Source organism: Misgurnus anguillicaudatus, chromosome 3 (assembly GCF_027580225.2).
Source record: "Misgurnus anguillicaudatus chromosome 3, ASM2758022v2, whole genome shotgun sequence".
Taxonomy (NCBI): domain Eukaryota; kingdom Metazoa; phylum Chordata; class Actinopteri; order Cypriniformes; family Cobitidae; genus Misgurnus; species Misgurnus anguillicaudatus.
Window position 1 is genome coordinate 29,784,588 of NC_073339.2, and position 26,547 is coordinate 29,811,134.

The 26,547-nt window shown below is 37.9% G+C and overlaps 1 protein-coding gene across 3 annotated transcripts in view; it reads right to left on the reverse strand.

Annotated features, from left to right (window-relative positions):
• Positions 1–603: 603 nt before the first annotated feature.
• adgrl3.1 (adhesion G protein-coupled receptor L3.1) overlaps positions 604–26,547 on the reverse strand; it is a 144,158-nt gene continuing 118,214 nt past the window's right edge. Inside the window, exons 17-24 of one of the 3 annotated variants that reach the window (XM_055205405.2) lie at positions 22,117–22,183; positions 20,006–20,097; positions 17,607–17,775; positions 13,214–13,342; positions 8,267–8,363; positions 6,803–6,928; positions 3,753–3,770; positions 604–3,430 (exon numbers count right to left, since the gene is read on the reverse strand). In XM_055205405.2, the coding sequence (XP_055061380.2) occupies positions 2,520–3,430; positions 3,753–3,770; positions 6,803–6,928; positions 8,267–8,363; positions 13,214–13,342; positions 17,607–17,775; positions 20,006–20,097; positions 22,117–22,183 (1,609 nt within the window). In that variant the 3' untranslated portion in view covers positions 604–2,519. The remainder of the gene's footprint in view (positions 3,431–3,752; positions 3,771–6,802; positions 6,929–8,266; positions 8,364–13,213; positions 13,343–17,606; positions 17,776–20,005; positions 20,098–22,116; positions 22,184–26,547) is intronic. The other 2 variants (XM_055205408.2, XM_055205409.2) reach the window with 2 other exon arrangements.

Sequence of the window (26,547 nt, forward strand, 5' to 3'; positions counted from 1 at the left end):
CTCGCGGATATCCGAAAATGGGTAAAGAGGCGGGACGTGGGTGAAGCTGAGGTGTCTGGTTGCTGAAACCACGCCCGCCTAGCTCGATTCTAGTGAACGCAGTGGCTGTTCACCCCTCACTCAAGTGGCCACGCCCTTAATTACACAGAACTTTAAAGCGTAATATAATTTAAATGGAACAGTTACAAAAAAATTCACCCCCTCACAGTTGTCATGAAGGGCAAACTTAGCTATACAGACCAAAAACTATTTTTGTACCAGGCTGTAAACATATAATGTTCCACTGTAAATTTAGGCATTTTAACATGGAGGTCTAGGGGAATTGACTCCCTTTTGGAGCCAGCCTCAAGCGGGCGGTCGATGAATTGCAGTTTAAGTCACTTCCGTATTGGCTTCATCAGAGGGATCGCAAGGTTGCTCCTCGGTGTGAACCCATGGTAAGGTACAAACTGGTACCAAATGTAGTCCTTACATATTTGTACCTAAATGGTACATATAGGGACCATTTCTGTTTATCGTATATTTAGAGCCGTCTTCGCAAATTAAGCTGAGATAAGAGAATAAAGACAGAAGCAAGCATTAACTCACATTTCTCCTGTGAAATACTGTAAATATTAATTCAGTCATTTTATTTGTTGGCAAACAACTTTCACTGTTACAACAAATATTAGTTATGAGTTCATTCAGTTTAGAATGCATATGAAAAGAATAAATAATAATTTCATTGACATTGTAATAATAATATTGATGATAGTAACAATAAAAAAGGTCTCAGTGCCGATCTGATTCTTTTTCCAACCTCCTCTAAGGTCCTACGTATCTGATCTGTTAAAAAATTATCAAATAAAATAAAAATCACAGGAATAAATATGCAGTCAGTTGTCTCAGGTTGGGTTAACAAGAAAAAGATGTGCAAGCTACAGAGGGAATATCGGTATAAGAATGAGTAAACAGTAGTTTTAAAGAAGCCGACCTTTTTAAGGTTGTTGCCATCTTCGAAACCACTCAGTTTAAGGTCATACGCACAATCTGCTCCTTTACAAGGTGCATGATTTTAAATGTCTGCACATTTTTACTTTAATCCAACTGGGCTTGGACCAGGTCAACCGTTTCCAAACACATCCCATTAGCTTTTCTTACCCACCTTGACTAAACCGGCTAAACAGATTTTCTTTGTGCAATCCTGTTTGAGTACGAGACAATATTTTAGCCTGAGAACATTTTTGTCTAGTTTATAAGATTTATATCATTCCAATAAGCTGGAATTTCTAAATTTGCTTCAAAGGAAGATGTTTGTTCTTAACCATTAAAAGGCGATGTGTTCAAGGGTATACGCTCTCGAATGCTCACGACATTGCAACTTTCCAGCATATTTGACAGGTGATGGGATCCCATCTGCAATAGATGTCAATCACACAACAGTCAGTTCCCCAGAGTCTCTTGGATATAATCGACACAGTGAGAATTAGAATGACAAAATGTTGCATTTGGGAAAAGAGAAAGCGATGGTCATCTTTCTAAACAAGAGTGTATTTCTGGCTATAAAGAAGATTGTGTGTGCGTATATGTAGATATGTGTGCTGCGTGATAAGAAGGGACAGTATTTTGAAGGACCAGCACAGCGTTATGGGATTGGTCTAGTCTACAAAACACATACAAGGGGCAAAAGATGTCAAAAACATGAAACGCATACGACCATATGCAATATCAGGGATCTGTACATTTTGCATTGACATTTGTTCCATTTCTTTGTAATAGGTGAAAATGACCTTTGCGATAACTGAGATCGTTACTAAAAAATAAACGTAAGAAAACCGATGCGTCCTTTAGATGCGTCCTTTCGATTTCACGCTCGGAAACAAGATCGGTGCTAAACGATAAGGAATGTGTGTAGCAGAGAACCATACAGAAGTCTAGAGAATTGTGGGTAATGCAGTTCAATACAATAGAAGAGTTCAGAGTCAGGGTTGGTGGTCTCATTATCATACATGGTCATCTAGAACGGCAGACAGTTTTCCTCAATCTGTTTACACGCTCTCCACACGTTACAGTAATCCATTGTGGGCTTTGAGGAGAATCAGACAGCCATCGGATGACGGGCTTTGCAGAGGCCTTTCGGGATGTTAAGGAGATCTATGCAAATGATCCAGGGAAGAAAAGTTTGTCTGACTTAAATCCACGTCTCCTAATTGACTAGCGTGTCACGCCTGCGAAGAAAATCCGCAATAGTTTTATTCAACAGATCAGTTTCCAAGGAGATTCACAAGAAAATGTCCACGAGACCTGCCTACGCGATGCCTAGTCCTTGTTTGAGCGTAGGAACAAGTTACTGACTCTAACTGAAACAGGATTTTGGTGTGGATCGGTACAGGATACTTGTATTTACGGAATCGAGGGCTATCTGGAATAAGTCTTTCTAGGGATCTATCAGTGCAGTAGGTAGTGTATCCCATGCCTTGTGCATTGTGTCACACACTCACACACACTGGGCGAGAATGTGTGTGTGTGTATGTCAGTGTCTATAGGCTGGTGACCAGCTGTGAGGGGTCCGGTGGCTGTTCTTCAGGCGACGAGTCTTCTTTCTCGGGTGGGGCGATGAACCCGTCGCTACCCCCCCGGCCCATTTGATAATAGCTCTCTAGTTCCTGTATGTGGTTCCTGGAGCCCAGGTTCGGCATGCTTTTATAGTACACGTCATCCGACTCCATGACGACCCCTTTGCCGTTCGCCAGGTGCAGCTCGTTCCCTTCTTCCTCCTCGACGTCGTCCTCCTCATCGTCTTCGTCGTCATGGAGACCGTTGATGAGGTCGTCAGTGCCGTGCGGAAGGTCAGTAAGAGTGGGCATGCTGGTATAGAGCGAGTCTCTGAGAGGTGAGTGCGTGTGCGCGCGGGGAGCGTGCGTGTGCGACGAGTGCGTGTCGTTGGGAAGCAGCGGGAAGAAGCTCTCGCTGTTCTCCTGCGGCAGGCGCCGGTGGGCTGAGAACGTGTGCATGGGGGCGTGGTTTTCCGGAGGGGGCGGCCTCGGTGGGAGGAGCGGCGCTTGGGACTCCTCCCTTATAAGCTCTAGAGTTAACCCGCCCCCGTCGTCGTGCCTGTGAAACGCTCCGGGGTTATCGAGCACCATGACGTCATCCTTCGCGATGGAAGATGACCCCGCGACCCCTCCGTTGGCCAAGTGGTTGTTTAGTTTATTGGTCAGGGTCCCCTGGTGAGCCTTTCCCTGCCGCTCCTGAGTGTTTAGGTACGATGGGGCGTAGTTGGCTGTCAGCTCTTTCAAGATCTTTTTCTCAAGCGTAGTTGGCGGCTCGCTGCCTCGGGAACTGTAGGTGAGGTAATCACCTGCCGCCACACCGTAGCTGTTGCCGTGGTTACCGTTGAGCGGCAGCGTATCCATGACGCTGGAGTCTCGTGCGTTGTTTAGTATGCCCTTTGAAACACAAGAAATCAAATTTGTGAAATTAAGCAAACTTAAGCGCATATACGGTATGCTTGGAAAAACATTTCTTAATATATATTTATGTATGTGCTTATGATTGCTGATAATTCAAACTATTTTATGAGAGATGCAATCAAATAGGATATTAACTTTACTCTTATAAAGAAACAGATGAATACAGTAGGGATGCGGATTTAACAGGGAGAGAAGATGGAAAGCCATGAGGAGAGAGGTACTGTAGAGATTAAATAGGAGAGAAGCTAAGGAGAATATATTATAAAATGTGGAGCTGTTGTGAAAGTAAATGAATCATACTTGAATCTCTGTAGGAGGCTGCAGAACCGCATGATAGGAGAGAGGGAGAAAGTGAGAATGATTACACATATAAATGCCCATGTCCACAAAGAAAGAAAGTGAAGTATTTTATTCTGTTCAGACTGTAACAGACATTAGTGACTAATGCTAACCTGCTGAGTTTAGGACATATTGCAATTTTCACCAAATTATTAAATAGAACAGATGAAGACATAAACAACATTAAAAAGCTAATTAAACAGACACAGTACGTGAGCACAACAATACCGTTAAATCTGTATTGTCTACACAGTTTTTAAAGATCGTGTACATAAAAGTGTGTGTGTGCAAGTGTCTCTTGAAAGCTTTATTCGGACTGTAATTGTTTGGGGACCAGAGGTAATTTCAGCATTTATAAGTGCTAGTCGCTCTATTTTATTGCTGCCCGAATCGGAAATGTCAGTGTTGCCACTACCCAGGAGAAACTTTTAGGCTGAATTACCAGCAGGGCTGTGGGAAAATGTTTCTCATCCTGACATCTCTCTGTAAATAGCGTTTTGACAAAACGTGTGAAAAATGGTTTCACCTGTAGATGACCGCTGTTAATAGGCATTTTCACATCACTAAATAAGAGCGTTATCATTCTATCTCTACATTCAAAGTATTACCTTGTATCTCGAGCCTTAAAACAACTTTGTTTGTATATTCAAATTTAACTCATGTCTTATCAACATGACGAGCTGCAGATATCCATGATGTTGTTTTCTTAAACATTTACTATTGGATTCCTTCAGAGCAAATAAAGGCAAATGGGTTTCAAATTTTTTCGATGACATTGTGTAAATATTGTCAGCCCATAAGAAAGAAAAAACACAGATGAGATCTCTTTAATATTTCAATTATTTATAATTACTGAGATTAAAAGGAGAATGTGCTTAAGTCTTTAGTATCTCAGATGTTTTTTCCTCAAGAAAAAAAGACTCGGAAGTCTGCAATAAAATGTCAATATAATTGAAAAATTGAATATGAACTGAAAATGAAAAAAAAGAATGTTTTATAAGTTTTTATTGTTGTTTATATGTCTATCTGGTGTTTTTGATGTGCTATAAGACAAACTATGAGCAAATTGATCATTCAACACCATTGCTGAGCATTTGAAGTTTTTGGTTCCAAAACACGATAAACGCCAATTTAAAAACGCCAAAATCAGTATTGAATCTGGTCAGTATTAAAAAGTTAATTCTTCATTTTACGCAAAATCCGACGTCAGCCGTGTTATTCTGTCATCTTTTCTCCCTTTTTTCCAAACCGCGACAAACGCCAGTCCTCCTTCTCTGCAGAATGCAATAAATCCGCTTAACCAATCACAGTGCACCATTCCACGCATTGTAAACAACAATGGCGGCACTTTGAATACACACGGAATCCTAGTTTTCCTCTACTTTGTACTTCATGATCAACAAACAAACAAACAAAATAGTAATTTTGATGGCATTGATAAACCTTTGGTGGTTTTCTGTGGTGGGGAAGAAACGTAAGCAATCAAAATCGAATAATTTACGTGAGAGGCACTCGAATGAAGGAAAAATGCCGGCTGTTCCTTGTTCTCACAGGACAGCATCAAAGCTTCTGTCATGCTAACGCATTGATCCCAGGGGATCTTATGAAAAACTTTACATTATTTTACTCGAAGTCAACGAAAATCGAGCAGGACCAAAACATTTTACAGCTGATCGCTGTCAAAAAAGTTCAGCGTTCCTAATATGACAAAGTAAGTGTTTTGATTAATGCCATTAATGTTTATTTTTTTAATCACTAAATAACTAAATAAATATAACATGGCAAAGAAAAATGCACATTTACATATTGATTCAATAGATTTATAGCATTTTGAAAAAAAACTCGTCATGGATTTATTGCATTTTGCAGAGAAAAGTTTCTATAATTATTCTTTGAAAATCAAATTATGGATTTGAATTTTTAATGTTATTATAACCTAAAGATGTTATGTGAAAGTTTGTAACAGAAAATAGTGGTTTTCATCTTGTCACTTTCTTGGTATAGAAAACACATTTTTTCCCAAATTTGTCAAAATGGATTTATTGTGTTTTGGAACCAAACTCTTAATTTTCTTAATAAAACTGCAGTTTGCATTGTGAAACCGGCCTTAGCAAGAAGTGGAATCTATTTACATATATATCTATGGTCTGAGCTTGTGTGATTGAATAAGAGCAGGGACTAATTTGCTTACTCATAGATCCACGTATACTACATAAAGCAAGTGTGTAGAGCTACATTCAAAAATTCAAAGGGAAAACTTTTAGATATGCTGTTTTGATGCTCAAAAATATGTGTTAAGGGATCAAATTATTGACTACAGGGGGATTAGGCATGGGCCGGTTTGCAAGATATGAGCTGGGTTTACACATAATTAATTAAATCATTAAGTCATGTAATTTACATTTAATATATATTACAAAAATATTTTTTTGAAAGAAAATTATCATTTAAAGGCTTTATTTTCACCCAGCATACATGTTGTGGCACATTTTAGTGTTGCAATGGCAAAACCGCAATACTGGGAAACCGTGGTCTCTTTGCTTAAAGTTATCATACCGCCAAAATCTGATACCGGCCCATGCCTAAGGGGGACTTTAACAAATTTACCCAAATCAAGATAATTTGACCTATATCATTTTATCTATATACACCACGGGTCCCCTTACATGGAAGTCACAATTTTGCACCATCATGTTTCTACAGTAGCCCAGATTGTCCTGTGGCGGCTACAATAGCTTCTCTATGCCTTTTGCATCTCACCGCCGATAAAATCTGATGTTTTTTTTTAACAATTTCGCATTTGTTTTTTTTATCCTAAGCAATTTTTGTAGAAACATCTAAATTTGTACTTCGATGAAAGCAACTGAGAACTCATCTCCTGAGCTAAGAGCAACCCCTGATCAATAAAATAATTTCTCTGGAAGAATGCTTATTCTGGGGTGAACTACTGTACATCATGTATGACTTTCAGTCTGATTGGTGATCATGTGTATTGTATGTGTGAGGCAAACCTTGTGTGTTGAACATGTTGGCAGTAGGGTTATTGTACACGGCAGACTCTCCCAGCAGTGTGTTATAAGGATTAGTGCCATGAGGACGTAACAGAGCATTGGAGATGAGATGGTTAGCCATGGTACCTACAACACCCATACACAAAGAGAGACAGATAGAGAGAGCGATACAGGAGGTAGAAGAAGAAGGTTCAGAGGACAGAAAAGCAAGAAAGAGACATAAAAGACGTACAATAAACGGTTAGCATGATGCAGACGACAAGTCCGTAAACTTGTGCTCATAGTGCTTTAAACATCATAGGCGAGCTACTTTGGGTGGACAGGAATGCAAAACCTCCTATTTGGAGTGAAATATCAGTAGAGAGCTCAGCGCATATGTTTATGTTGGACGGCTGCTGGACGTTGGACATTTTGTCCCGTCATGACCTGCCGGTGGGATAAGTTTGGGGGAGCGTTTTTCCATGACTTTACATCTGATGCAGCTTGAAAACTACAAAACTATTTTGTTTCCACAGGACGATGGAGGCAAAGGAGCTCAGAGAAGCAAATCATATTATCGTTTGGACATAACAGAGGCAGGCAGGCATTCAGAATGAGCAGGACATGGACAAACACGCACACTTAGATGTCTAATTCATTTGGACAGTTAGATCGGTCTGAGTAAGGTCCAGAATATTCAGCTGTTCTCTTGAATAAACAAACATGTTCTCGTACGTACACAGACACTGGAGATGGATCGATGCCAAAATTCAGCCTCTGGACAATAACGGCACCTGGTACCTCAGTAATGACAATTAATCAATCATTCACGTAACAAATAGTCAGCCTCGGGTGACTGATAAAATATAACCATATATTCAATAATTTAATGTAAATAATTCAAAATGTATTATTTGTTTGAGTGACATGTAGGAGAATATACTGCAAGAAACAGGTAGATTTTGTCAGCTTTGCTCAGGCAATTCAAAACTTGAATTTAGAATAATTTGCAAATCACAAGTCCTCTATTTGATATTTGTACAAAATTATATTTCAGGCTTAACATCCCATCTGAATGCAAAAGAAAACACATTTAATGAATACTGCACATCGTATCTCACTGCCCGAACTGATGAACTGTGATGAATAGCAACACATTGTCATCTGGGTCAGGTAACAAAAATGTAAAATTTTAACATCATGCTAATACACACATACACAATTTCCCAAGTTTATTATTTTTCTGTCCTATGGCAAAATCTGTTTTGGTCAAATCATAATTAAAATGTTTTCTATTCCATTGTTCTCATAGCAAATGTAGACAATTTGTTTTGTGCAATACTCATTTATTGGTCTCTCTATACATGTAAAAACAGCCCATGAATACTGTGTACAGGTATAAACAAGCGTTTCTTTGTGTCTGTACATGTACAGTAAAAGCTGTTAATGGATACTATGTACATGTGTGCATGTTTGTGTGTTTACCTCTGTTGAGAGTCGCTGAGCTGTTCATATCAGCGGTGATGAAAGACGACTCTGACTGCTTCCTGACGGTGTCGTTCCACATCCTGCGAATACGACTCTGACAACACAAGGATGGAGTTCATGACTGGTTCAGTTTCTGACTAAAAGGAAAACACTTTCCAAAAAAAGCAAACATGGAAATAGAGTCGTATAGCAGTAATCGTATTACAGTCTTGTGGAATGTAGCTGAATGTACTGTAGAAAGTAATGGTCAACTGAAATGGGTTTTTTTATTGGCCGATGAAGATATTGAGAAAGCAATGTGGCTGATTTACCGATATGAGCCTGACATAACACAAATTTAATAACAGTAAATGAGAAACATTCCTAAGTGGTAACTCTAAATGAACATGTATTGTTCATCTTAAGTACTATGCGAAATGCACAATTGTACGTCTGCCTATGAAAATTAAGCATGGCTTTACGACATTTAAAACAAAGAAAAACATGGTTACTATAGTTAAAAGGGGTTAAAAATGTCTATGGCACGAGTGATTAACCTATGATTACGAGCCTTTGTAACACTTTTAGTGCTATTTAGCACCTTTTTTAGAGTGCATTCATACCCAGGACAATAACTATAACATTTTAAAAACTGTTCTTAGTTTAAGAGAACAACAGACTTCAAACATATAGAGGCGGTTTCCCGGACAGGGTTTAAATTAATCCAGGACTATTAATCCAGGACTTAGCTGAAAAATCCAGCTAAAACCAGCATAAGCTGGTAGCTGGTTTTACCTGGTTTAAGGTGGCGGTAGCTGGTTTAAGCTGGTCCTCCTGTCCTGGCAAAGCTGGTCTAGCTGGACTTAGCTGGTCAGGCTGGGAGACCAGCTGAAAAAGTGACCAAAACATAGCTAGAGCAGTTTAAAAAGTGACCAAAACACAGCTAGACCAGCTTGCTACAACAACATACTGGTTTAGCTCACCAGCTTATGCTGTATCTTTCAGTAGGGTAGACCTTAGTTATATAGACCAGAAAGAGAAAACGGGAGAGTGAAAGAATAAAAGGAAGGATGAGGATCAATATTGGGCCAGCGTTCGCTCGCTGGCGTGAACTAAAGGAGGAGGAGAGGTTCCTGACCGATTCTGACTTGGCTGTCATGCTTTTGGACTAGTAAGTAATGTTATATTGCTTGCATATTTAAGTCCTGTCTGGCCCCCGAACACTAATTATTTTTTTCTGAACGTAAATTTTGCTGGAGGCTACTTGGGGAGTGTAGAGAGTGACTTGTATCATGTGATTCTGTGGTGTTGTGGTAGTGTCACGGACCTATGACATGGGGGACCTGGGTTCGATTCCCCTTTAAGGCAATATTTTTTTTAAATATAAACTTAAACCAAGCAACCGCCGTTACAACTGGCTTGTAAACGTGAGTTACACGATCTTTTGGCATTTGAAAAAATAAAACCCATGAAATTATATTCATATGACATGCTGGAAGGCACACCGCGAACTTTGTGACCTAAAGAGTTGTCTTCTTTTTCTTTGCGACAGTGCTGCGGCTGTTGAGCGCCCCCTAGTGGCCAAAAAGTTCCGCAGTGTGCCTTTAAGTAGTTTTTACATACAAAATACAATACTGGTGTGCATTTTGAGACAAAAAAATGGCACTGATGTATGTAAGTACAAGGTGTTTTTAAATTAAGGCAGCTCAAACATGCATTTTAGTCTGGGACTAGAATAAGCCCTACCCAGGAAACCTGCCCATAGAAGAATAACATAGGGATCTATGTCAAAAGTCAAAATGTATTCAAATTCAAATGGCACACTTAAACTAAGCTTTAGTGTATTGAAACTACCTAAGCTAGAATAAGTTGGTGTGGATGCTAATGTAGTTATCATCAGTGTTATCAGTTTTGTGGTAAACAGTCCTAAAAACTTATACTTACAGTTGATTGATAAATTGTCTCTCAAATTGTGCCCGTTTTCAACACAAAAAAACTCACATGAGTAAGTTACAATTTGTTTTGTGTGATGAGCTAAATGCTGAGCTCATCATCTCCAATAATGCTGAATGTGAAATTGGGTCAGGTGGCTCTGTGTTCACCCATGAATGAGAGAGCGTCGGGGCTAAGTGCTTTCTGGGCAAAGAATTAACACTCTGATGACTGCATTGACCATTAAGAGGTTCACCGCCAGTCATTGACCTAGAAAAACCCTCTGAAATTCTTTTGGAGGATTGTCTGTGTGTGCAGGGCTGACCTGCGTGTGAAGCTCTAAATGAGAACATAAAAATGCTCCCCACAGGTATAAAATTGTCATGCATAAAACCATCCACAAAACGGCTGCAATGTGATGAGAAGAGTCGCTCTTTTCGAGAGAACATTAAATTGTGCATAAATGTTTATTTAGTGCAACAGATTTCATGTAAGTAAACAAACAACAACTAGTGCAGAACTGCAAAACAGAACAGGCCTGTACGGTCAATAAAATGAATTTTATAGCAATGTGGAAAAAAACTTTGGTGTAAATAAACTTAAATAAGCCCTATTAAATAAACAGCACACATATACACTCACCTAAAGGATTACTAGGAACACCATACTAATACTGTGTTTGACCCCCTTTTGCCTTCAGAACTGCCTTAATTCTACATGGCATTGATTCAACAAGATTCTTTAGAAATGTTGACCCATATTGATAGGATAGCATCTTGCAGTTGATGGAGATTTATGGGATGCACATCCAGGGCACGAAGCTCCCGTTCCACCACATCCCAAAGATGCTCTATTGGGTTGAGATCGGGTGACTGTGGGGGCCATTTCAGTACAGTGAATTCATTGTCATGTTCAAGAAACCAATTTGAAATGATTCGATTTTGTGACATGGTGCATTATCCTGTTGGACGTAGCTATCAGAGGAGGGGTACATGGTGGTCATAAAGGGATGGACATGGTCAGAAACAATACTCAGGTAGGCCGTGGCATTTAAACGATGCCCAATTGGCACTAAGGGGCCTAAAGTGTGCCAAGAAAACATCCCCCACACCATTACACCACCACCACCAGCCTGCAAAGTGGTAACAAGGCATAATGGATCCATGTTCTCATTCCGTTTACGCCAAATTCTGACTCTACCATCTGAATGTCTCAACAGAAATCGAGACTCATAAGACCAGGCAACAATTTCCAGTCTTCAACTGTCCAATTTTGGTAAGCTTGTGCACATTGTAGCCACTTTTTCCTATTTGTAGTGGAGATGAGTGGTACCCGGTGGGGTCTTCTGCTGTTGTAGCCCTTCGCCTCAAGGTTGTGCGTGTTGTGGCTTCACAAATGCTTTGCTGCATACCTCGGTTGTAACGAGTGGTTATTTCAGTCAAAGTTACTCTTCTATCGGCTCATTCTCCTCTGACCTCTAGCATCAACAAGGCATTTTTGCCCACAGGACTGCCGCATACTGGATGTTTTTCCCTTTTCACACCATTCTTTGTAAACCCTCGAAATGGTTGTGCGTGAAAATCCCAGTAACTGAGCAGATTGTAAAATACTCAGACTGGCCCGTCTGGGACCAACAACCATGCCACGCTCAAAATTGCCTTCCCATTCTGACATTCAGTTTGGAGTTCCGGAGGTTGTCTTGACCAGAATCAAACCCCTAAATGCATTGAAGCAACTGCCATGTGATTGGTTGATTAGATAATTGCATTAATGAGAAATTGAACAGGTGTTCCTAATAATCCTTTAGGTGAGTGTATGTTAGATGTGCATTTACATTAAGTGACTATACATATAGGGGTGGTTTCCCGGACAGGGATAAGCTTAAGCCAGGACTAGGCTTTAGTTAAATTAGGATATTAAAAAGCATTATTTATAAAAAACCTTACTGATGTGCATCTTCAGACACACCACTTGCACTGATATACAGTATTTTAAGATATGTCAAAGCAAGTTGTTTTCGGTCAAGACAACACTAACATTAAAGTTAGTCTGCGACTAAACTTAAGCCTAGTCCGGGAAACTGTCCGGTTTCCCGGACAGAGATTTGACTAGTCCCAGACTAAATGCAAGAGCTGCCCAAACCGAAAAACACTTGCACTGACATATCTTAAAATACATCAGTTCCCTTTGTTTTACCTCAAAATGCACACAAGTAATATTTTTAGTTAGGCATGCTTGTTAAAACTAGTTATATTTCCTAATTAAACTAAGGCCTAGTCCTGGCTTAAGCTAATTTCTGTCTGGGAAACCATGCCATAGAGCTGTTTTCCTAATGCTATTATTATCATCATCAGTTGTCATTTTTAATTATTTTTCATGTGGTTAGTCATGTACTAGAGATCACATACTTTCCTGAACGCGTGGGGTTTTCTGTCAGCAGCATTGTGGATTGAATTAAAGTTAAAGTCACATATGTGACCCTGTCTGTCAGTAATTTTTCGTAATATACAGTTTTCTACATTAAATCAACATACAGTATACACCCCAAAGAACATTATGTGAACATATAATCTTTATATCTTAAATAATGACGTAATGAGTAAGGTCTTGTCAAAGACTGAAATTAAAGTGAAATCAAACTTTGATGCTCATAGTTAGATAAGACTTTATCCAAAATTTCACAGACAGAGTCACATTTGGGCGCTTGTTTATACAATATTCACCAATTATATAGCACTATACCCACATTACAACACAACACATTTAGATTTATGATGTTTCATGATTAAAATGGGTTGTGTTCTCACAATGAAAGCTGTAATCAGTTATTACGGGCCATCTTGTTCACTACCTATATTACTTGGAGTATCAGTAGGAGTATCAGACCTTGATCAGATTGTTTAGGTGTGTTTTATTACTGTTAAAGCAAAACTGTATGAAGATGGTACTTCATGATCAGGGTTTGACTCTACTGGCCATTTGGATGAACTGTCCCTGGGTGTGTGTGTGTGTGTGTGTGTGTGTGTGAGATACCTGTGAGTTTGTGGAGTAGCGTCCGGGTGTGCGGGCTGTGCTGGTCTTAGTTGAAGTAGAGATAGTCGATTCCACACTCTTCCCACTGCAACAGTGTGTGCGGAGACAGCGGCCGTATTCCTTACGCACCTGCACAAGTACATAGGCTTACGGTTAGGTAAACCAAGGTGATTTGGTTATAGGAAAAAAATATGTGCAAATGATCAAGTATGCGTGTGTGATTTTGTTCAAGCAGGTCAGAGTTGTCTGTATGTGTGGGTTTGTGAACTGCAAAGTTTTTTGTAGACAAAAAGAATTCAATTAAAAGTTTCATATCATGTTTATGACTTCAATGGTTGGCATGCTGGATGACCTTCTTTATGCTACAAAACCTAATCAAGAAACAGGCACAAATTCACGGTATCACAACCTTTCCCCTTCCACCCTTAGTCCATTTTCATACAACAGGGACCAAAACTTGATTGCTCAATCTAAAGAGCTAGACATAATAACAGTAATCACCAATATCAGTGCAAAACTCCCAGATGTATCAGCAATAATACAGCTGTAATTGCTTTTTAATGCCGTTAACATGGATGCCATGTTATTGTTTGCGCAGCTGTTGAAAGAAAACTCTCTGAGATCAGCCAAATAAAATCCAACAGTTTTATTCCTCCGTTTGCATGGATGACTGCACATCCAATTCCACAAAGACCTCAACCAAACAGGTCTTACAGACTTAGATTTAAATCACTGCTGTCTCCACGAACGCCAGATAAGCCTAAATCAGTCCCTCGTTGTGTACGAAAAACAAGTTCCAGTGGTTATCGACAAAATACATATTGCATTAAGATACATTAGGTGGTTAGTCCAATATACAAGTTAAAAATAGATTCAATCGTCCACTTCAGGCCTAGACGTTGCCTGCATGAATTTCCATTTAATGCAAAAGAAACGAGATAAATTAGCATTCGGCTTTAAGGCTGGCCAGTGGAATACCTAATCGAATTCCACAGCACGGTCCAATCATTCCATTCATCAGTACATGGGAATTTTCACACATACACACATTATTTTTCTTTAATCAATACCTGATTCCTTCCACAGCCAAAATGCATTGCTTTAATGTGGATATGAGCGCTTTCACGCTAAATGAGTCTGGAAGCAATCCATCGGTCGGCCATCAGATCATTAAAAGGTTCAAAATCTATCACGGGCTGAATAAATCTGATGAGCCGAGGGTCTCTAATTGAGCATGCATGTGACAGAAGACCTGATTAATGAGATCATTACTAATGAGAGGCCAGTAAACCCTCTGCAAAATGCCTGGGAACGAGGTCAACTACACCCCTTTACAGTATGCATGTGAATTGTTTGCTTTAGAGATGGATAGATGATAGGTAGGTAGGTAGACAGACAGACATACAAACAGACAGACAGATACATACATACAAAGATACATATGGGACTTTTACATTGCATAGTACCCCACGGGTTGGGTTGGGTCAGCTTACTTTTGGGGGCTTTTCCCAATACTTTTTTTAGTACCACCTCAGTTAGGGTTCCAAGCTACCCTAGCTGATACCAAAACGTGATGCGAAAACACTGTAGATCACTGATTGGTCTGAGTGAATCGTCACTACCAGCGTCATCGCTATAATGCAATATTAGCTTTACCTTCATGCTAGCTTGCGCTGTCTCGAGTAAACCTATATTCATCTGTGCTTTGCTTAAGTTTCCAAACTCCCTTTTAGCGATGAAAAACATCCACAGGTTGAGAATCAGGAACAACATACCAGTTTTTCCAGACTTGCAGTTTGTGGCGGCACATTCGCGACACGCACTTCCGCATATATGCTAGCTTAAATGCAACTTAAATGAGTCTCAGACTGATGCCACGGGTGTTTTTACAGAAACTGTCATGTAAGACAGAGGTAGTGATAAATGCAATGTGCAAACATCTATTTGTGGTGGGCAATTTTTATTTTCTGGTGGACTGAGAAATAAATGAATGTATGGGGATTTTTTTTTATTGCAAATAGAACACAAAAATACTGATACAGTATCAAACAATCTTGGATGACATAGATACAATAAGTACAAAGAAGAATAGAAAGGCAATCATTGAAAAAAACATAAAATAAATAAATAAATAAAAATAACATAAAACACAGAGGTAATAAGCGACTTATGTAACATTCATCAAATCATTATACAAATTTGACACTTTTTTGATTATTAATTTTTGTTAGTGTTATAATTAGGTAATTAAGGTCACAAAGAAAATTGTTTAATTTGGGAACTGTTGGGGAAAATTTACATTTATGAATATAATATTTTGCCATTAAAATACACACATTTCCTATATATTCTATATTTTGTTTACAATAAGAAAAATAACAGAATATATCACACATATTTAAATCTATGATCAGGTTGGATTTTGAACCCAGAAACTTTGATAAATCAGACCAAAATTCTTTTACAAGGGGACATTTGAAAAAAACATGATCAACTGATTCAGTGGAAAACTTACAAAAAGTACAATTCAAATTAGTGTTACTATATTTAGATCTCATTAGTGGGGTAGATGTTATGCAAAATTTTTAAATGTAATTCTTTAACTTTGTTGGGGACACAAAATTTATAAGGTAGTATCCATGCTTTTTTCCAATTAATTTTATTTATTAAAGAATTCCAAAAAAATTTACCCCTCAGAGCGATTTTTTTCTTTGACTGAAACACATTTCTTATATTTCTGTTACTACATTTTGGGTCAAAAATACTCTTGTTTTCAACTAAAAAACTCTGTTCACTTTTTACAATTTCATCAAATAATAAATGACATCTCATTAAATGAACAAGACCATTAGGTATAGCTTTAACAACTGTAAGAAATTCCTTATGGACAATTGGGAAATCGTATTTAGACATGAAATCAGAATAAGAATAAACATTCCCACGTGAATCTAGCATATCACAAAAAATAATCAATACCTTTCTCATGCCAGTTCTTAAAAAAAATTCACTTGTTCTTTACTAAGATGCTTTCGTTGTTCCACAGTTTCACTTTATGTGGGGAGAAATTGTGAACAAAACAAGAGTTTCCATGCCAACAGAGCTTGTTCATTGAATTTAGAGAGTTTTATGGGGAGTTTAGAGGAAGAGAAGTTACAAGTTAACAAAAATTTAAGCCCTCCCACTTTTTTAAAGATATTTTGTGGAATAAAGTACCAAAAAGAATCTGGTGAATTGACACAATTTTTTATCCAATTTACTTTGAAGGTATAATTAACGTCAAAAAAATCAAACCTGTCAAAACCTCCATCACTTTTCTTACCACAGATAACTTGTTTTTTCAAATGTTGATGTTTGTTTTTTCAAAAGAAGTTAAACAATAAACTATTCATTTTTTACATGTATTATCATGAACAAAGAGTGAGAGAGATGGGTATATAAAGTGAGATAGACCTTCAGCTTTTATTAAAAGAACTCTACCAAGTAAGGACAAATCTCTTTGAAGCCAATTGTTGAATATTAGTTTTGCTTTTTTAATTTTAGGAAGGAAATTCATTTCTTGCCTTAGTGAAATTTTCTTAAAGATTTGGACTCCAAGATACTTCACATTGTCTTTGATGGGTATATTATTTACTGAATGTATGGGGATATATAACGACGCTCTCACTTGTATGATGTCACAGCAGCAGGCAGCGAAAATATAACGACACGCCTATAATCCCTCCCACTCCGAAATGTTACTAAAAACAATGGAAAAGCTAACCAAGCCAAAGTGAGGTGAGCTGACTCGACCTGACCCGACCTAAACCGTGGGGTACTATGCAATGAAAATAGCCAATAGATAGATACATACATAGATAGATGCTTTGTAATAAAATTGATGCTTGTTAAAAGTTCTTCACTTTTTAATTTATGAAATATGTTTAACATTTGCGTGTACAATTATTTCGTTTACACCAAATTGAGATTTTCCAAAAAAATAAATACGTTATTTAATTATAGTGAAAATGAGAAGTGACACGGGAATACACCTCTGCTTGAATACCACAGTGACAGCTTAAGTAGAAAAATATTCATCATTATTATTATATTTAATTAAGTATATGACTAAACCACTAATAGCTCAGTATCTGAGAAATTTAATTCAGAAACAATCTTTTTTTTAAATAAGTTATTTGATTGCTAACAAACTTAATTGTTAACTTATCTTGCTAACTTTAATCTCCAAAAACGGAGAAATGCCATTACAGTGAGCCATTATTATCATCACAGAGAATATCAAAAAGCCACTTGAAGGCTGATCAAGGGATTGGACATGATAGCAGCTTAATTCCAGGACATTTGTGCATGCATGTGCGTGTGTGTGTGTGTGTGTGTGCGTGTGTGTGTTTGTTACCTTCTTCTGCAGGATGCAGTGGAATATGAAGATGAACATTCCCTGGAGTGAGTTGAAGATGGTAAATAGATATGCCATGATCACTGTGCTCTCGTTGATATACATCAGCCCGAATGCCCAGGTCAAGCCCAGCAGACACAGCAAAGCTATGGCACCTATAACCCAGGACCTGAGAAACAGAAAAGTGCATAACTTTCTCGGACGCAACTGACACACATTTCTATTAATGACCTTGGCCAGTTTGTACGATCCAAAGTATTAAAATGTTGCCATTTATGAGCCTATTCGACAATAGTAGGAACATAAACTGCCTCTAAAAGGTATTATTCTACAGCAGTCAAATGTCACGCCGGCTCCAGTCATAATGTCTGGTGGTCTGTACTTAGCACTCAGACTCGCACCCATTTAGTGATGTCATTTACTCTTAGGGTCATTCACACACAAAACACACACACAAACGTTTCGATTTAGTCTCACAAATATTCAGCCGAAACCCATTTATACTGTGAACTGCGCTAATGTGACAGGCTAATGTTTGGCACTGAAGCAAGATGATTAGAGAGAATCAGACTGAAAGAGAGACATAGACACAGACAGGGAGAGAGAGACAGACACTAAATCTTGATTGGAAGATGAATATAGACAGACATTTAGTAAGTATTATTGTTTCCACCAGAGACAATAATAATAAATACATAAATAATGGAAGATCAAGATGACAGACAGACAGAAATATTCACTGTGAACTCATTTAAGACACACTAATGAAGATTTATAATGACATTGTTGATTTTTAAGAGTAAAGTTGGAGACTTGATGAAATCAATTTCACATTCAGAGTCGTTCAAACATCGGACGAACTACACGTTTAAACACACCAATCAGAATGCAGAGAACTGGCACTCTGATTGGCTAGAGACCCTTACCAGTGACTATCCATTATAAGCCAAGCCTCAACAGAATGCTAAAATGGGAAACAGAAAGAAGGATGGCAAAGGAAAAAACAAAGAAAACAAACTGATGAGGCTGATGAATGATTCATAAGCATTATAAATAAAACAAACTCATACGATGAAAAACACAAACCAGTAAAATAAAATAAAAACACTTGGTGATGATGACGATGGTGAAACATGGTTGGATTTTTCACAGTCAACAAAACTTTACATAGTGTTTACATATACGAAGGCGATTACTTAAGATGAAAATAAGATGAAAATAAGACTAAATAAAAACATCTACATCCCCTACACAATCTCACAATGTGAAAGGGTGGGCGGGGCTAAGATCTCAGTGTTCAATCTTTAAATCACGGGAGCTGAAATAATCTATTCTGTGCACGCAGGCAGCTTTGGGTCTTTGGATCTAATTTGTGCTGAGGCTACAGACTTCTAACTTTAGATGAACTTAGAGTTTATTAAATCGGCCATCTTGCTTGTCCTGTGCTAGGAGATCCATTTCTTTCAGCGCTTTAAAACAGCCGTTCACTGATTTGATGACAAATAGAGTAATAGAAGCAGGGTCAAGGTTAGATAACAGCACTTTGTAACTATGTTATGATGAAAATTTGCGCTATGGTTCTTGTTTTTATGAGACTGAAGTTTATAAGTTTTATGACTGCTTGTTGCCAAGGACACCAATATCTGAATTCATGCAAGTGCACTGTTATAGTAGAAATAACAAGATATCTCTGTTTGTTTATCTGATTATTGATATATTCTTCGTTTTGCTGTTTTCTTATATATTTGCTTCGGTGGTATTAATGGTTAAATCAAAGAAAAGAAACTGGATTGTACAATATTACACTTTAAGCAAAGTCATTCAACATGCTTCTTAAGAGATGCTGAACTGCATGTGCCAATAATGCAAAACTGTAAAACAGCAGCAGAAATTGTTCATTTGGGTCACAGATTTCAACAGTGACTTTTCAGCATGTGTCTTTTGAACATCAAATAGAATAATCAATCCCTAAAATGCTAACTAACCTACATTCAGTGCCAGCACGCTGCAGTGAATAGATGACACATAGTACACGCCGTGTATTGAACACTTCCTAAACCACCACACTCCTGGCTCTGTTTCAATGCATCCTGATATGCCAACCCCACGTGCCTCGGCTCTCTTAATACGATGCAGAATTGATTCGGGGGAATGTCGCTTAAGTGAAGTTTTTTTATTATTTAAACATTGCTGGTTCAATTCCATGAGCACTTAAGGAACAGGGAGAAAGTAACTTTTTAAACGGTGTCACACTTTAAACAGGCAATAGGTCTTCTCAACACCTGTGAGGAATGGTCAGGTATTAAAGGACAATTAGCGAAAATGAAGACAGCTGCAGAACAAGCGGGACACAATAAAACACACACACACACACATTGAAACACAGAATAATGCCTTACTTGATGTTGTCGAGGCAACCGGAGTCAGGTTTGAGAATTGCCGTGTGGTGAAACATCTTATAGAGCGCAATACCCAGGAAAATAACATTGAGCTGCAAGGTAACACAGCATGGGTTATATATTCATGCAGTAACTGGTTAAAGGTATAAATGAAGAGTTTCGTTGCAAAACGAGATAACCACCGTATTGTTAATTGTTTAGAAATTGCGTTTTTTGGTTGTGCATTCCAATTAATTTCAATGCAACTACAGTTGGTTTGTTTTAATTTAAACCTTCATAACTTAAAAAATACAGCTAAGTAGCACAATAAAACAAAATAATAACATAATAACATAATAATAAACATGTTTTGACAAAAATTTTAAAAAATTTATTTATCTCGTTTTGCAACGAAACTCTTCAAATAAAGATTTCCACACCTTTCGGCCAATAAATGTCCATGCACTTTCCAGTAGTTTGTGATTTTTTCAATTTAAATAAAAATTAAAACCAGGACTAAAAAACAAGCCTTCCTACATAAATACATTGGGATTAGGTTTTGGGCAGCCAAGGATTAAAAATATAAAATATATCCCCAACTAGTGAATCTCTGCCAATTCCACCACTGTTTAAAACAATTATTTTTGAAATTACTAAGACATTTTTACTTCTATTTAATCTTCAGGGTTCCCACACCTTAGTTAACTTCAAATTCAAGGACCTTTCAAAGACTTTCCAGATCCAATACCTTCAAATTCAAGGACTAAATGTGGGGACATATTTCAATTAAGAGCAAGTTTACATTGTGTTACCTTTTAAGATACACTGTTACAGTTCCCTTTGGAGGGAACTAGCGCTGCGTCACTGCGGTGACACGTTGGGGACGCACCATGGGGTAAGTGCGTCTGAATGTGTACATCAAATTCAACTAATGGTGAGGCTTAACGACAAAGACAGGGTGACGCGGGAGCCAGGAAGTATATCGCTATCTGAAATAGTGCCAAAGATGGTGTTACAGGGACGCAGGAAGTATCCCAAGGGAGACGCAGCGTCTCATTCCCTTCTCAAGGAACAACAGTTACATACGTAACCCGAGACGTTTTCATGTGTCAAACACAATTATGCAAAAAAGCATTTTGGTATGAATCAATATTCACATACAGAAGATATAAGCATTTAAAGCGAACAGTTTATCACGTGTGCTTAAGTCTAGAATTTTTTATGATATTATCCTACACTTCACAGGAAATAATTTGGATTTTTTCCAGAAAACTTCTTGCACAAGATTCAAGCACTTTCAATGACCTGTATCTATGTATGTATATTTCCCAGGGCCTTGAATTTTTTCCCCCCAGATTCACAAACTTTCAAAAATTTCAAGGACCCGTGGGAACCCTGAATCTTGGAAAAAAATACACTATTACAATTAGCCAGTTGTGACACAACAAATCAAATCAATGTACAATGGCTGATTTTCTCAGATCTAAATTTCTGCTTCAATGTGCTGAGTAGCCCCGTCCACATTTATGCTCACCGGACCAAAATCCCACTCCTCATGTAAACCTCAAAAATGGAAGAGAGATTGATTGTGGAATCTGAGAAACACTGGAAACCTGTACTGGATATTGACAAATCTCTCAAGCTTCACAAGGAGACCAAATAAAACCTGCCGTCTAAAGAAGAATCACTAGGTATTCTTAGTTTTACATTCTGCAGGCAAGCTGTGAAGCAAACACATTGCTCATGGTGCAGTTCTTGCTTTCAGGGTCGACATAAATAGTTTGCTGCTAAAATCCTGTGTGCTGGTTAGGCGAAAAAGGTCGATCTGAATGATGAAAAAATTCGGCTTTCTGGGCCACTATTACCTAACCATTTCCAATATAATTCCCCCATATTTTCCCTGACCATATATATGTTATATATAGCTAAGGGAAGAGGAAAGGAGAGGAAAGGCTCCGGTAGTCTTGTGAGGCGATTGTGACTTTAAGTTAATTGGGAAAATGCCCTCGACAGACCATTATCTGAACCTCCTCTGTGTGTGAGTTTGTGTGACAGTGTGGAATTGGCTTTCTCTAAACCTTTTGTGTGATCCCGAGTGTTTGTGTGAGTGTGTGTGTGTGTGGTAAACTTACCATGATGATGAGAGTAGCAGGCCCAATAAAACTCCAGATGAAGTATGTATCTAACCTTAGCCAACACCTGCAGAGCGAGAGAGGATGAGAGAGAGAGAGAGAGAGAGAGAGAGAGAGTAAGATAAAGTGAGGAGAGATCTTGAATGAAAATTTCCTCCAATCCACTCCAATTAAAATCAAAGCAAATATCTGTTCGGTCCTAGAAACACGTTTTGGATCATTGTGCTCAAGAAATGACACACAAAAACTGAAGGGGTGACTGACAGTCCTGATCTTAATTATTAAACTCTTCATTTATGCTTTACTGAAATCACATCTACAGCCCAGCTGGAATGAAAGCATCACTGTTTAAGTTTGTGTGTTTGTGTGTGTGTGTGTGTGTGTGTGTGTGTGTGTGTGTGTGTGTGTGTGTGTGTGTGTGTGTGTGTGTGTGTGTATTTCGGGCCACCAACACAGTCAGACATGCTCCATCTTTAAAGAACAGATACCATATGATCGAGAATGCAGAAACCAAATAGGATTATAAATATTTCAGGAAATTTCATTTCATGTGCAGTGGGATTAGGCCATGCAGACATGCTCTTTGTTCTATATTTTAGCTCTTAACAGGCTGGCGATGTTTGCACCAACATCTGCCATGACAACATCTAATTTTTTTCTAACATTTTTTCCAGATGCACAGGAACGATTCGAGGAGCGAGGAGGATATTGGCACAGGTGACATTTCTAAAATCTGAAGAAAAAAAATTAACTGCATAATGATTCTTGCATCTTTGTTTACATGGCCACGGCTGGCTCAGGTTTATATGATTTGAGCTAAAATAGCACCCTACCCCCTTTTATACTATTCTTGTTTTTAAATAGGTGTGACCTATTTCTGTGGTCTGCCGAGACTGTGTGCTTGAGTGACCACCATTTATTCATATGCCACATTCAGCATCTCATCTTTAAGTGATGACTTTTGCTGAAATATTTATTTTGCGAGAACATCCCTCATGGCTGTGTCTCTCCACTAACTGCAGTAATGCCAGCTGAATGGTTTTCTTTATGAATATGAATTAGGGCAATTTCGCCAGCTTATCCGTTTCAGAACTTCTGAACACAGACACAAATATCTGTACAAGCGCTTAAACTGTTTGGCACTTGCAAAACGCTTTCCTGGAGTGGTAATTTATGATTTTCTCCACTGGTTCATCAGACATTTGAACAAGATTACGAAGGATTGATAAACGAGGCCATATCGTAAGAAAAGAAAAACCACAAGAGAGATATGGAAGCTTTAGTGCATGTTAGTTTAGTGCAGGAAGAATCTAATGCTACATCATTACACATGGATCTAGCCAATCATCACACTAGCCAACATGGAGTACACTACAAATGGTTTCATCGGACGCATGTGCAGAGACGCGATTACGCGTACGAGTGGAACTTTTTCCCGTTTGTTTAATGGTCTAAGTAGTGTCTAAACTGAACTCTGGAACAAATACCTCATAGAAAATAACACATGTTTTGGTTTCCTTAAAGGTGCAGTGTGTAAATTTTAGTGGCATCTAGTGGTGAGGTTGCGAATTGCAGCCAATGGCGTAGTCCACTGCTCACCCCTCGCTTTTGAAACACATAGAGAAGCTACGGTAGCTTCCACCGGACAAACATGTCATCGTCGGAGACAACTTAGTAAAAAGGGCTTCTGTAGAAAAATGGCAGCACAAAATGCCGACTTCCATGTAAGGGGACCCCCAGTGTATGTAGATAAAAAGGTCTCGTTCTAAGCTAATAAACACATAACAGTTCATTATTAAAGGTCTTTGTACACCCCTGATAATATAGTTTTGTATATTATTTTGCATTTCTGTCAAGAGATCCTTCTAAAAATTACACACTGCACCTTTAAGACGAGGGAAGACGGCGATCATGGATTACAGCTATTTGATGGGAGCTTTGGCAGCCGATCTGTAGTTAGGATTGTATACATTATATAGTACACATTTAATGTTAGCTAAGTGTAGTTTTTGATACGCTTTAGCTATGATTTAAACTAAGCTCCGCACCTATCTTCATCTTAATGCAGGAACAGCAAGAATTCGCATGGGGACAAAGCCAAAGACTCTGTTATTTCATTCTTCTGCTACAAGCTGCAAATTACAGTACTTGTTAAATAAATACTACTTAAACGTTCAATTGCCTTCTGAGTCTTTCTGGTAGAACTCTATTTACACATTTCTCAAATGTTTCTCTAAAACAGAATAAAGACATTTGCTAAAATCTTTTCGGCTGAAATGTTTTTCTTTTTATTCCCACCCGAGAATAGGAGTCACATGTGACTTCTCCAATGTTTGCTCAGATTTAAAAAGTTCAAATATTTTAATAGGAACATTTCACAGCTTCTTCCAGGACTAAATTGTCTAGATTTTGCTATTTGCATTATTTTTTATTGCGCTATATTCTTCAAGAGTATTTTGAAGCTCCTAAGGACTTTTAGGTCAAGCTTTACTTAAATAAGTTGATAAAACATAATTTTTTATTGCACTATGCTCGGCATGCGTATTAGCTTCTAAAGAGTTTTAGGACAAAGAAAACAGACAATGCTGACATTCAAAATAAAACATAAGAATGCTATTAAGTCTTCTGATCTACAAAACCTTTCAAAATACAACTTTTCTGCTGTAGTCTATCCACCTTATTTTCGAACACGATGTATTTCCTTTTTTTGTGTGAGACGTCCGTTTCAGTAGCCAGCCGGTAGAAAACAATGTTGTGGGAGCACGCATAAAACATGATTTAAACAAATATGATAAATATTTACTACACCTGCCATGTATGACCCAGTGGGAGGATGAAATTAAGAAGTGGTCTGATATATCATATGAAGATATATATATATATATATATATATAATTTCATGTCTTCTGCATACCAGTATCTTTACAATGGGAAAGTCCATTGAGTGTTTGTACTTGGATTAGACCAATACTTAGTTTTTTTAACCTTTCAGGCGATGGTTTAATATGTCACAACTTGTGTGTGAGTTTTTTTTTAATAAATCGACTTTTTTATGGCGACACGTCGAGCTTCACGCGTTCCGACAGTCAGCAGCATCTTTCTCATTCAACACATTGTAAGTTATCTGAACAAATCATAATAAACATATTAAACTATTACATGTATTCAGTATTGTTTTCATTTTATGTAAATAGTATTACTTTGCTTCTTACGCACTAGATGGAGAGATGAGCCTATGAAATGATTTGCTTATTTTAAAATGATTTGCTTTATCATTAAAAACATAGCAAAAGTATGCGCAAACACATTACGAACTATTATAAACATTTACTAATAAGCAGTTTATGTCGCATATGTATTCTGTACTGTAATCACATTTTTGTAATATATAGTGGCAGAATAAATGAATCAGCTAAATCAGCATATTTTGATTAGCATAATATTAGTTGTTTTTGAACAATTATTGTATTTATTGCTTATTGGCAGTTTCTATGAAAGGTTTTACTGGATGGATGTGTGAATACAGATCATGAGTGCACGTGAACCACATACACATTCAGTTCTTGTGCGAGGATTTATGATTAAAACAAATGTTTTGTAGAAATTTACTGCGTTTGTACCAGCTATTATGGCAACCCCTTACTGTACAAATGATGCTGGTCTTCCTGTATTTCATAATAAACAATATGACTACCATTAGCTTTAGTGGCTCCCCCAAAGGAGCTCAAAGATGACGAAGCCCATATTTACATCAAAAGTAAGGTGGATACCAGTGGTTTTCAAACTGGGGTACGAGACCCCCAAGGGGGCACCAGGAGGACATGTTTGGAGAAAATAGCAAAAGAACATCAATTTATTATGTGTTTATCTCTCATTTCTTGCAAGATTCATTTCAGAATTCATACAGGCATATTTTCTTTGTATCCTTCAAGTGTGTTTTTTATTAAAGTTCCCTTTATCTCACTTACTGGAGCTTATAAAGCAGGATTTCTTGTAAAGCTGCTATGAAACAAGATTTATTGTCAAATGTATTGCCACAGTACAAATACATCTGAATTAAAAATGTATCTCTATATACATCATATTTGGGGGACCTTGGCATCATAAAGTTTGAAAACCCCTGATCTATACAGTCAAAATCATACAGTATGTATATCAATTTTGAATGCTATAAAACCGATGAGAATGTTTTTGTATATTTGTAGATGATTTATATATTGATGTCTTTGATTTGCTTCATATTTGGGCCATTAGAGAATCAAGGAAATAACTGCGTGTGATTTGAGTCAAATTATTTGTGGTCATAAAGTTATTTGCCAAAGAGCAGATGTGTTTTAACCGAAGCCACTTTTCGAGGACTAATTGCAGAGGCATTCGTCCCGGAACGGTCCGATGTGAAACGTCTCGCTCAAAGGCCCAATGCTAATAGAG